The sequence below is a fragment of the Echinops telfairi genome, unplaced genomic scaffold (assembly GCF_000313985.2).
Source record: "Echinops telfairi isolate 266 unplaced genomic scaffold, ASM31398v2 ScPeMD7_18;HRSCAF=68, whole genome shotgun sequence".
Lineage (NCBI taxonomy): Eukaryota > Metazoa > Chordata > Mammalia > Afrosoricida > Tenrecidae > Echinops > Echinops telfairi.
In genome coordinates this window covers 54,774,848-54,787,337 of record NW_022103915.1, presented here as the reverse complement: position 1 = coordinate 54,787,337, position 12,490 = coordinate 54,774,848, and the positions used below count along the sequence as shown (strand labels likewise).

At 46.3% G+C, this 12,490-nt stretch overlaps 1 protein-coding gene across 1 annotated transcript in view; it reads right to left on the bottom strand.

Annotated features, from left to right (window-relative positions):
- Positions 1-67: 67 nt before the first annotated feature.
- The window catches only part of NID2 (nidogen 2), a 76,314-nt gene continuing 63,891 nt past the window's right edge, over positions 68-12,490 (bottom strand). Inside the window, exons 13-21 of the mRNA XM_045287635.1 lie at positions 11,880-12,110; positions 7,874-8,095; positions 7,203-7,372; positions 4,884-5,013; positions 4,168-4,339; positions 3,221-3,378; positions 1,567-1,690; positions 781-893; positions 68-691 (exon numbers count right to left, since the gene is read on the bottom strand). Of these exons, the coding sequence (XP_045143570.1) occupies positions 681-691; positions 781-893; positions 1,567-1,690; positions 3,221-3,378; positions 4,168-4,339; positions 4,884-5,013; positions 7,203-7,372; positions 7,874-8,095; positions 11,880-12,110 (1,331 nt within the window). The 3' untranslated portion in view covers positions 68-680. The remainder of the gene's footprint in view (positions 692-780; positions 894-1,566; positions 1,691-3,220; positions 3,379-4,167; positions 4,340-4,883; positions 5,014-7,202; positions 7,373-7,873; positions 8,096-11,879; positions 12,111-12,490) is intronic.

Sequence of the window (12,490 nt, the reverse complement as noted above, 5' to 3'; positions counted from 1 at the left end):
CTTGCTTTTGTGGTTAAAGTACATGTCAGCCCCCAAATTTGTCATAGAGACATACAGAGTCTCAAAGTCACTTTAAAGCATTTTATTGGAGTGATCTAGAAAATTCGAGAACTGGTACATCTTTGGTATTTATAAATGTAGTAGAGGCACAGGATCAGAAAATACAAATTGAATCATTCTAGCACCTTTTAATATAAATAGAAATGCATTGATGCAGAGGTAAAAACAGACACTAAAACTCTTTGTTGGGAAATTATATAAATAGATGGGTTCTTTCCCCTCTAGCCACATGAAGACTTGTGATCTTTAAAATCTGTAACGTTATACTGATTGCATGCATGTGCTTAAAGCTATTGGTCAGAGAAAAGCCATAGCAGAAGTCACATTTAAAGGTTTAATGTACCCTAGTTGGTTCTTAATTGAATCATTTGGCCTTTAAATACATTATAAATGTTTATGAAACTTGCTTTAATAAGCAACAATTAAAATTCTCTTTTTTTACTTGCAAGAGCAATGTTTGCTTTTAAAAATACAGTAGTAAAAATTGAGGTATAAACTTTTCACAAAATAACACTTAGTATTTTTGCACTAAAAAAATATTCATCTCACAATTAATGGCCAATTCCTCTTAGGGTCAAGATTCTGATTGTAAACTTCAGGTCCTCCTTCAGAATGCACATTTACTTTCTTCCTGTAAGGGAAGAAAGGGGGTGAGGGAGTGCCAGTGAATGACTTGGAACCCAGAGTTGCAATACTACCTCTTCTTAAAATATTCTTTACCTGTTGGGCAGTAGGGGTAAACTGCAGTTATCCCATAGAGATGCGATCTCTGCTCTGGGAGATACTCGTCCGTAAACTGGCCGCTGTCTTTCTTTACTGATATAATACCATCCCTGTGACAAAGAGTGAGTTTGTAAGTCATTAAACATTTTAAGAGGTTTGATAGAAACGGTTTTAGTAGAGATCTCTGGAGTACATTTTTAAAGTTAAAGAGGGTTTGCCAATAATCAGTCTTTGACTCCCACTTAGGCCTCCTGAATCACAAATGTCAGTAATCTTGGGGCACAAGTTTGAGAGCCCTTGGTCTAAGCTGGTGATTCACCACCTTTGCTACGTAGTGGAATCACTTGAGCACTTTGAAGTTTTGATGCCTGGGCTTCACACCAAACCACTTGAGTCAAAATTACAATTAAGATTGCAGAAAAGGACTAGGGCTTAGATTGGTTTGTTTTTCCCCCAGTTCCTTTTTTGAGAACTCCTAGCTTAAAGTCTTCCAGGCTGCTCACTAATAGGACCACAATGTTATAAAAAGAATTTTAAAAAAAACCTATCCATAATACAAGGTACCATTTAAGGGTAATCTTGGACCCCTTGACGTTCACATTTCGTTTATTTAGGTTAATTTCTCACTGCTTTAAGCTTTGCCTCTTTAAACTACCTGTGAGCAATACCATTACATTTCTTTGTAAAGTTGAAACCGTGACTTCAGAGGCCTTCCTTAGAGTAATGACATAGTGGAACCTCCAGAAGAGTTTCAGCCTTGGCCAGCTGTGGTATTAGCCTCACCTCCTCCAGTCCGTGTGGTAGAAGTGATCTGCATAGCTAACAATGCTGAAAGGGTAGTTGAGGTTGTTTTGAATGACACGTCGACCAGTTCCATCAGGTAGGGTACACTCCAGCTTTTTGGTTCCTTTGAAAAGCAGTAAAGAGAAAGGGGCCTTTTAAGCCTTGGGAGGTGGGGGAAAGTTTTGCAGGTAGATTGTTTCTCAAGAAAACGAGAGGAAGCAGGGTGTTTGTCTCATTGCAGTCAGTCCCTAAACAGTTCAATCCAAAACTCACTGCCAATGAGTTCATTCTGACCCATCTTGACCCTAGAGGGTCTGTGGGTTTCAGACAATCTGCAGAAAACCTCATCATCTGCCTTCCCCAGAGTGGCTGGTAGTTTCAAACTGCTGGCCTTGTCGTTAGGTTAGCAGCCAAACAAGTAACCTTGTGCCGCAGAGCTCCTTCTGACAGTTCAATAGCTTTCTTGTTTTAATTTCGTTTGGAAGAAAGGGCAGAATTGGAGCAACGAACATGTTTCTTAATTTACATATCAAGTCTTAGCTCAAATTATGAAAATATAAAACCCACAGCTGTCAAGCCAATTTCTACTCAGTGACCCTGTTTGGCGGTGTAAGTGCTGCATCCGTTTCCAAGGCTGTCAGGACGCTATGTACTTCTCCCAGGAGTGCCTGGTGGGTTTGAACTACCAGCCTTTTCAGTTAGCAGCTGTGTGACTGACTAATCACTGCGCCACCAGGACTCAAGGGCAGTGGGATTGTTTGTTTGCTTTTTTATACTTTATAGGTAAGAAGGGGGCAATTAAAATGTTAAGTTGCATGGCCCACACACTAGGTCAGCGGTTCTCAATCTGCAGGTCGCAACCCCTTTGGGGGTCAAACGACATTTTCACAGGGGTCGCCTAATTTATAACAGTAGCAAAATTAGTTATGAAGTCCCGTGAATGTTTTGAAGCTATAATTTTCCATGTAGTTTTGGACAATGTAGGCAAAGCAGTTTTGAAATTTTCCTACTAACTAAACGATTCAAGAATTTGTGTGTTTCATATTTCTGTGGAAACAAATTTCAAATGCTTTTAAAACACTAATTTGTTCTAGACAACTGTTAATGTTCATTTGGAATTTTTTGACTCTGAATTCTTCCAGAAGACTCACATTCTTGAGACTCAGACTGCGTACATCCTTTCAGTTAAGCTAATAACAAAAAGCACACCAGAGAGAAAGCAAGAGTTTGGATGTAAGCAGCCATCCTGCCACATCCCAAGTGAGTTATGACAAGCAAAAAAGGGAAAGCAGCAGCTATGAACTCAACCACACAAAGCAGTACAAAACTGCTTGGACACAGGATCAGTTTTCAGGCTTACCCTATATACTCATGGATAAGCCGAGTTTCAGCACATTTTTAAGGCAGTTTTTGTGGTAAAATTAGGTGCGTCGGCTTATGCTTGAGTATATATGCTAAATGGCTGTTTCAACTCACCCCCTTAATTCTCATGAGGTTCATTATAAGAATCATTACAAAAAATTAACTGCTGTGATATTATAAGTGCAAGTCAAAAGCCCTAAATAGCAGGAGTTGTTTCATAATAACATCTGTCTCCTCACTAGTGTCTACTATAGTTAAGGGTAAGCTATTTGTGTCCCTTCAGTAGTATTACCTGCATCCGCCCAGCAAAGCAGTTTGGAGAAGGGGTCAAAGGTTAAACCATTGGGTAGCCCAATGTCTCTGTTCACCAAAATCCTTCTGTTTTCTCCACTTAAAGATGAAGTTTCAATTTTAGGAGCTTCTCGATTCCAGTCTGTCCAGTACAAGTTGCTGTGGATAAATTGAAGAGGAAAAAAGTCAACATGGTACAGTAGTTCTATATGCTGAGGCTCCACCACATCCTCAGGACACACACACCCGTGCCCCCGGAGTGAGGGCTGGCTTTTGTGATTGCTTTTAGTGAACAGAATGTGGCTGAGGTGAGGAATGTCATTATTAGTTTTCCAAATGACTGTACCTTCTCTCTTGGGTGCCCTCACTTGGTCGACTGCTCTGGGACAAATTGGCTGTCATGGGACCTACCCTGTAAGAAGCCTGTGTGCCAAAGAGCTGACCTCTCTAAATAAATATTTACAAACCAAGCAAAGCAATAAATTAATATAAGTGCAAGGCAAAAGCTCTAAATAGCAGGAGTTGTTTCATAATAACTTACTTACCTACCCGTAAACCTTTGAGGTAAAGTACCTCTGACACTACAGTCCCCACATACGTTGCTGAAAGAAGCCCTTTCCCCTGCTTGCTAAAGGTTGTCTCAGGTGTGCCTGATGCTCATTAAACGTAGGCCTAGTCATGCACAGCACTCTATGAATCGTGTCTATGTCATGTATAGGCTAATTTTTTACTCATTTCTTTCTAAGAGTAAAAAGTTCTGAGGAAAATAATTAAAACCTTGTTTTTGCCTGGAGCAGTGCCTAGTACCTAATAGATAAACAATAGTTACTAAGTTAATGAATTGGAACCTTTACTCTTGTTCTGACCCTCCCCACGCGGCATGAAAATTCATGTTTGGTGAAGTTGCAGGAACAGACAGGTAACAGGAGATTAGAGCAGCTCACTGACCCTCTGATGGGATCCACAGCGATGGCTCGGGGGTTCACCAGCTCGGTGTGGAAGAGGACCCTGCGCTGAGAGCCATCCAGTGTGGCACGCTCTATCTTGTCCAGGCCACTGTCCGTCCAGTACATAGTTCTGTGGAAGTGATCGACGGTGAGCCCTTCAGGGCTTATCAGACCTAGAAATAAAACAAAAACAGACCTGCAGCGTTTGTCTGGCATTAAGGGTAAAGGCAAAGCAGAGAGATCTACATCTAAATACCTCAAACAAAAAACAAACCTGAGAATGCTTAAGTCGCAAGAACAAGGTAAATAGAAACAGTTTCTTTGACTACTTTTTCTCCTGTCACTTCTAGTTTCTGCTAGACTAGCTGACCTACCAGCCCGATGGTAACTATGGCCACACATAGAATTCTGCCTTTTAGCTATTTTTCAAGAAGCTCAAAGGTCTTCCTCATTTCTTAGGTATAAACATGTTTACCAAGAAGCTGGACTAAGCCCCTTGGTAAACGAATGGAAAGGCTGGAGGTTCTAGTAACTCAAAAAGATTTTTTTAAATCAGTCATTGAAAACTCTGTAGAGCATAGTTTTACTCTGGCAAATGGGGTCACCTACAAGCAGTTGGATGAAAGTAGAGTGAGATTGGCATTGAGTATGTCAGGTCTAAGTGACCACCTCAGTGGAATCAAATGACATGCAGGTTTGTTGGGCGAAGCTGCTGACCTGTGTTAATGATGATCTCCGGCTCAGCTCCTAGTGCCAGACTCGCACGGCTGATTGTTCGTCCAGCAACGTCTGTCCAGTACACCATCCTCTCCTGGCAGTCGTAGTCAAGTCCTACGACTATGGAGCCCTTCATGAACCAAAAGGTAGAGTTAGGAATAGGCAGCACCTTGACTTTCCTCCAGGCTCACCTCAGCTGCCTTTCCCCTGCCCTGTGGTCTTGTGGACAGTCAGCAAGTAGGGTGCTGTGAGTGATGGAGGCAACCTTCCTGGGCTCAGAGTCAGGCCTGGCCAGCTGTGTGGCTGTGAGTGTTTCACCTCTCTAGGCTCTGATCTCTGCATTTGCAGAATGAAGATAACAACAGTGCTTACTTCCTGTGGTGTTTGTAACAATTATTCACCTAGAGGGCCAGTCACTCATTAGTACACAGTGAGACTTCACTAAGTATATTAAAGGAGAATGTTGGACTGCTGACTGCAAAGTTGGCAGTTCTAACCACCAGCTGCTCAAAGGGACATAGATGAAGCTCCTCCTCTGGAAAAGAATGGCAGCCTCAGAAACCTCACATCAGGTCGCCGAGAGTTGGGACTGACTCGATGGCAGGGGTTTCATTTGGTTTGGAGGAAGTGCTATTACTGTGGGCAATAAAGACAAAAGTGACTTCACAGGAATGAAGAAAATGCATTTCATGGAAACATAACCAGCTCCTGCAATGATTAAGAGACAAATTAGCTGCAGCAAAATATGCCCTTAGCAAAACATTGGGACCCCTTTCCAATGTTACCAGCACCACCTATAAGAGCCTTCCTGGAGTCCCCCAACATGTGCATACAAAATCCGCTCTCCACACCCCTGTGAGTTTAAGAACTCCTCCCCTGCCTGAGGTGCAAACATTCCTAAGCCCCTTGCCATGCCCCCCCCACCCAATCTCCACCTCCTGCCTCATATAGAGCAATGCTTAGCTTATACTCTTGCATAAAAAGAAAGTTTGTAATTTGATGGGTTAAGGGCAAACATCTCCCTACCTCTGTCTCCCCTCAGTACTGCAGGGAAGCTCTCACAAAAAAACCGTTTTTGAGAAAATGCTGAATCTGAGCTTTGCACAACCACTTCATTCTTCACTTAGCCCAGCCATCTGGCTGTCCCCAGGGCCATGCCAGTTCCCTCTTTGCCTGACAAAGCCCCTAGGGCCTGGCTCAACTTACACCTCTGGGAGAGCAGTCAGCACCAGAAAGTACAAAGCAGGATTTGACTCCTGTAGAAAAATAGGCAGGGCCCCAAAGGTCAACTGTAATTCTATGTGAAAATGAAAATAAAAACATTTGTCCCAGGCAAAAGCCCATTCACATAAATCTCCACAAACCCAGGGAATCATAGGATTCCTCAAACTTTCTTGGAGGCAAAAGGTCCCAGTTTAAGCAGATTTCTTCTTCAAGCTGTGCTTCTAACCTCTGCCCTGTTTGTCAGTTCCACATCGGCCCCACCCCAGGCACTTTCAGATATGAAGTGAGGCCATCTGACTGGGCCACAATAGTTAGGCGGTTCGCCTGGGGTGACACCAATTTCTTGATTATGAACCCTTCTTGAGAAACATTTAAAACTTTTTCTAAATCCTGGCTGCTTATAAACTTTTTGGGGAACCACATGAGTTAGCTCATGAACGGAAGTAAGTACAAACACATGCAATGCGCTATTCTTACCCCTAGATCAGCGAGGGCCCAGGGCATGAAGTGGAGAAATGCAGTTGGATGCTGAGTTGTCAATGGTATGCCTTTGAGTCAACCCTGCCTCTTCCTCCCGCTCGCCATAAGGAAGCCCTTTCTCCAGAGTGTGCTGCCTTGGCAGCAGGGAGCATTCATTACCCTTGGACAGCAGCTCAGTTCTCTCCCAGCCTCAGCAAGGGAAGGGAATGCAATAGGGGAGCCTTCGACTGATTTCTGATTCATTGATTCTCAACTGGTGGCAGAAACTGGAGAGGTGGCTGTGATTTCTCCTGGTCCTGGGTGCCGTCTGACAGGACCCTGGGGACTGGTTAAGAGCGTCGATTCTTACCTGGCTCGCCCTCTGCCTCCACATCCCAACCTCCCTGGAATCCCCTGTCCACAGCTGAAACCCTGTGAAACAGCTGGAGGCAAGTGGCCTTGGGCAATCTGAGGTGACTCCTGACCACAGAAGGTCCCACTTTCTGCCAGGGCGGGGGCAAGGCCAAAAGATGGAGTCCTGGCCTGTTCATCCAGTCCCTTGTCCTGAGACATGGCCAGCACTGGCCGCCCAGAACCCACACCTTAACCCAACCCCATAGGAAGCATCCACTTTACATGTAGTGACAGCAGGGTCTTGGCTGCATCCTTCTGGAGCCTGGTGCCATTAAGAGGCAAGTGGCCAATCTGCTGGCCCTGGGCATAGAGCAGGAAGGTGCCCACGGAGGGAGGGGTCACGTCAGGGCGGGGGGCCGGCCGGACCGTGGGTGGAGCAACCGTAGGTATACCTGCCATACAGAATAGAAGGATGTGAGGACGGACCAGGGACAGAAACCGGAAGCTCAGCAGAGTCTCCGAACACAGGATGTTCTTCACCCCAACAAATGGCTCCAGATGTTCTTTACATTCTAATTGCTGGGGTGTTTTTTTTTTTTTACGATCAATTATGTAAATCACTGCCAATTACTAGGGAGGAAGACAACAAAGACTTCCCTCTGAACAAAGCAGAGGATTTTTACTTTTTTTTTTTTGAAACCACCCAAACCAGAGCTGGTATTGTGCCAGCTTCCCTGGGACCCAGGGTCACATGTGTCCCCTTACACCCAGGGCTGAGGGGAGTGATCACACGTAGAACAGGGTTCCAGATGGTCTAATGACAGGAAAAGCTAATGACAACACCAAACATATCTTAATGATTGTGGGGGACCGGCAGTCAAATGAGCACAACCCCTCACTTCCCCATTTTCCCTACAGAATGAAGCCCTCAGAGGTGGCTGAGGGGCGCTTACACGCAGGCGTGCTTCCTGGCTGGGAGCGGGTACCCTCCACCTCTCTGCCATCTTTATCCACACACCAGCAGAAGTCACTCTTCCCATGGCACTGCAAGGGGACGAACTGGCCCAGGTCGTCACACTGGGGCACATACTGGTCGTCGCGGGCGGTGCCACCGTAGTGCTGCAGCAGGCTTTCCCTCCAGCGCTCACAGACAGTCTGAGGTCTCTGGGTGGGCTCTGCGCATATGAAGAGGAAAAGCCTTTGATTGTGGGTTAAGGACGGCATTTGGCATCCCTGCCTGGCCAGCCTCCTTGGTATGTGCTGTTGGTGGGCCCTGTGGCCCCTGGATGCTGAGCCACCTCTGAGCCCCTCTGCCAGTTTAGGAGAAGGGGTTGGGTCTTGATGCTCCTGTCTCCTGAGCCTTGGCCTGGGAAGGCCAGTGACCCTTGGGGCCCGTTCTGACCAAGAACTCACCTAGACTCTCCTTGAAGACCCAGTGACCTGCCTGCATGACGCTCAAAGCCAATCATTACTTTTCCCCACAAGATTCAAGCTCCAGGACTCTCTTCTGGGAAGCTTATGCTGACACTGTCCAGTGTGTGTCTTAGAAAGCATTTTGTGAATTCCCTATATATGTCCACTGAGAAGTACAACTGTGGTGTCGTGTGTCAATGCATGTGTGCACGCACACAGCAGAAATGGTGTCAAATATCTTGAAACAGACTGAATGGTTCCATTAAAATACTAAGATTTCATATCATGCCTCTGTTCAAAACCGTCCAGTGGCTTCAGAGGACAAAGCTGGAAACATGATTTGGTCCACACGCTGACAATTTCTCTGGGAAATTAGGAAGATGGTGAACACAATCCTCAGAGACCAAACCCACTGAGGTCAACGGCAAAGGTCACTTTGTCAGGTAGAAACCACACTATCTCCTGACCCTTTTTAGTACCTCTGGACTATCTCACCCAAATGTGTCAGAGGAAAGAGGGAAACACCTGCCATCAGCCCGGAGGTGGGATTCCCTGGAGAACCAGTGCCGACCACCCAGTCCCACAGCCCATTCTCAGTTCAAGGGACCACCCACCCAGGCAGAGCTATTTGCCTGGAATGCAGGCCTAGAGCATAGTCAACTTCTGGGTGCTTCAAGTCACTTACACACGGGCTTCTCTCATTCCTTAATAGTTCAAGCTACTGAGTTAGCCCAATCCTGGACTGACTACGCTTGTGCGGAACTTTTAATCAATTCAACTTGGTTCCATTAGTGACTGATGACATGACGCCAGGACAAACCCAGAATTCAAAAATGTGGGTGACCCAGGACAGAACACTAAGCAGAATAGGAACCATTGTAAGCTGAAGCCCTACTCAGGAACCCTGGCAGTAGGGGTTACGTGTGGGCGGCTAACCACAAGGTCAGCAGTTTGAAACCACCAGCTGCTCCAAGGGAGAAAGACGGGGCTTTCTACTCCCGTAAAGAGTTACTGTCTCAGAAACTCACAGGGGACGTTCTACCCTGTCTGGGGTCGCTGGGAGTGGGCATCAACTCAATGGCAATGAGTACAGGCTTTGGTTTTGAAGGCCTACTAGCAACAACCATCTTTTTAGCAAATAGGGCAGTGTGCACCTTCCATAGCAACCAAATCTCATGAATGACAGAGTTGAAAGTGATGCTTCCTGGCGCCTGGCTCAACGATGGATGTGCGTTGCTCCACCGTCCCAGCGATCATCTGATGTCACCCATCAGGTTTCTGAAAGGGCTCTAATCTGCAATCGTGTAGCGCTCACCACACTGCCTCTGCGTCACCCATTCCAGGGCCTTCATAATTTCTCCCATTCTAGTCTATTTCAGACCATACAAATATTAAAATTCTGGGCTGCTCTGGTTTTGCTTCCTCAGCCATGAGTGAACTGGCTCAGACTGGTTTGCAGTCTTCCTCGCTCTTCTGTTTCTGGTTAGCTGGGATTTGCATAGTTCGGAACCTTTGGCACAGTGCTCTCACTCCCTTCAAGCTGACCCGATTATGGGGATGAAGAGAGTCAGAAATGGCAGCCAAGGCCAACGCAGCGCCCAGAGAGAAGTCTGGGTCCATGGGAAAGATTGTGCACAGAAAAATGTGTCCCCGTTGTAGTTGCAAATTTAAGTCTCTTGGCTCTGTTCTGAGTCATTGTTTTTCACACATGCTTGTCTTAAATTACTCAATAGAATTCTTAAGGCATATTCCAACCATCTGATTTCTCCAAATCCCAGATGGAATTAGAATTAAAACTTTTAAAGGAGGGAAGGATGAAAAACCAGGATTTCTCTGTATGATTTTCCCCTCTACCGTAGTACAGAGACAAAGCAGAGCCAAGGGTACTACTATGGAAACATGTCTCTCTCAAGAAAGCATTGCCAGTTTTTACTTCTATAAGCCTTAGAATCACGGAAGCCCTGGCCATAGCAATTCTTACTATTAAAAGGATCCATTTTTCTGGTCGTTCTCCAGTGCTTCCGACTTTACTGTGTTGAAAGCAAAGACCAATGTTTTATAGGTCCTTTTTCAATAATGAAAATGGACATCAATTATTTTGGCAAAAATGGTATCAAACCTAAAGTTTTCTGAATTATAAGTGTTCTTATCAGAATAATTCAAATTCAGGGCAAGGAAAAGCAGAAGCCTGCTGCTGGCTTACGCTGTGAGCACTTCCTAATCTGTCCTCCCCACAGGTCGGGTACTCAGCTGGTAATAGGCAGCATCACCAGCATCTCAGAGTCTGGACAAAATGGTGTCCAGAGATTCACAGGCATTCAGCTAACTTACATGGGGCATGGAATACAAAGGAACTGGGGGGTAGGGGTGGGGGAGTATGACTGGCAGTAGAGCAATTCATCTCAGCCCCAGGCAGAATTCCAGTCACAGGAAGGGACCCTGATTAAGATAGGTGCGTGATTGCAGATTAGAAAAGCTCTCCAAATTGAGTCAGGGCCTGCCCTGCTGTGACCCAGTACAGCAGATCCCTGTACGTCTTTTGATTGTAACCGGGATAAGAGTTGACATGCTGGGTTTGACTAGAGAGGGCTGTTAGAGCAAACTGGTTGGATCCATCAACAAGTGGATTTGATTTCATCATTAATTTCCCTATTGACATCAGCAAGGCTGTTTCTTGCCATACAGAAGGTACAGTGAGGCAGTTACGAAGGAAGGCAGTTTCCCTTTTGGACAAAAGGCTAGCCTGACAAGGTCTGCTGGCTCTCTCTGCAATACCCTCACAGACCTGGGCCATGCCCGCCCTCCATCGAAACGTCCAGTCTTGTATTGGGTAAGAATTTAAGAAGATGGGATCTGCTGTAACAGAGATTGAGTGTGTCTCTACGACATGATTGCGTGTATGTGTGTACATACATACCCGTATATACATTAGCATCTATGTGTGTACATTATATGTGTGTGTGTGTGTGTATACACACAGACACACCTGTGCTTACATATGCTTCCAAGGAGGAGCCACTACCCAGGTATAAATTTGTCATCCTGTAATGGCTTGCATATTGCTATGATGCTGGAAGCCGTGCCCCTCGTGTCAAAGATCAAGAGTCATCATTCATAGGTTACATGGAGCTTCCAATCTAAGACAGACCCAGAAGAAAACTTGCTAATATATTTAAGGAAATTTGCCAGTGAAAACTCAATGGCTCATCGCCAAACACGGCCGCTAAAGAGCTGGAAGATGAACGCCATTGGTTGGAAGGCAGCCAAGCTACAGTGGCCACCACAATGGCCCAAGCAGTGCTGGGGAAGCTGACACAGGACCGGGCACCTTTCTGTTCTATGTGGGGGCACCACGAGTCAGAGCCAATTCAGTGGCCGCTCGCAGCCCCAGGCTAGAGGAGAAGTCTGGGAAAGATGCCGAGTGACCTTGAGTCAGCATGTCTGAACAGGGGTTATGCCCTCTTCCTGCCCCCACCCCCCCACCCCCCAGTGTCCTGCTTCTTGAACCCCAGGGCCTGAGCTGGAATCCAACTCCTGGTTTCTCACCTGGGGCTCCACAGTGAGGTGGAGTGGAACCAGGGGCGGTCCGGGTACCAGGGACTTCATGGCCGCGTGGGTCCACACACCAGCAGAAGCCTGTGCTGCCATGACACTGCAGCGGCAGGAAATTGCCCTGATCATCACACTGGGGGATGTGGTGTGGGGATCCAGGATAGGCAGGCTGTGCCTGGGCATAGCGCTGCTGGTGGTGACAGGGTTTCAGTCCTGCGATGGGCTCTTCAGGGACCGGGGTAGAGAGAGGGAGAGACAAAAGGCATCAGAACCTATTCACGTTCACAAGGCAACCTCCAAGTCCCCTGTCCTAAGACGAGACATGGAAGACAGTGTGCCACTGGGATCTGGGAGTCCTAGATTTTCATTTTCTCTCTGTCGCTATCTAGTTTATTCCCAACTTTCACCATTCACCCTCCAAGTCCCTCACTACGTACATGTAGGACAGCAGTCTCTCTCTCATCTCAACCCTTAGGCTCTCGTTGCCGCCTGGGTCAGACAACGAACTACCCCTGGTTTCCGTCCAAAGGTCCTGAGAGACATTGGAGAAAACAAGTCAACCCCCCACGCATTCCTGGAGGTGCAGAGCTTAAATCTGAGCAGCT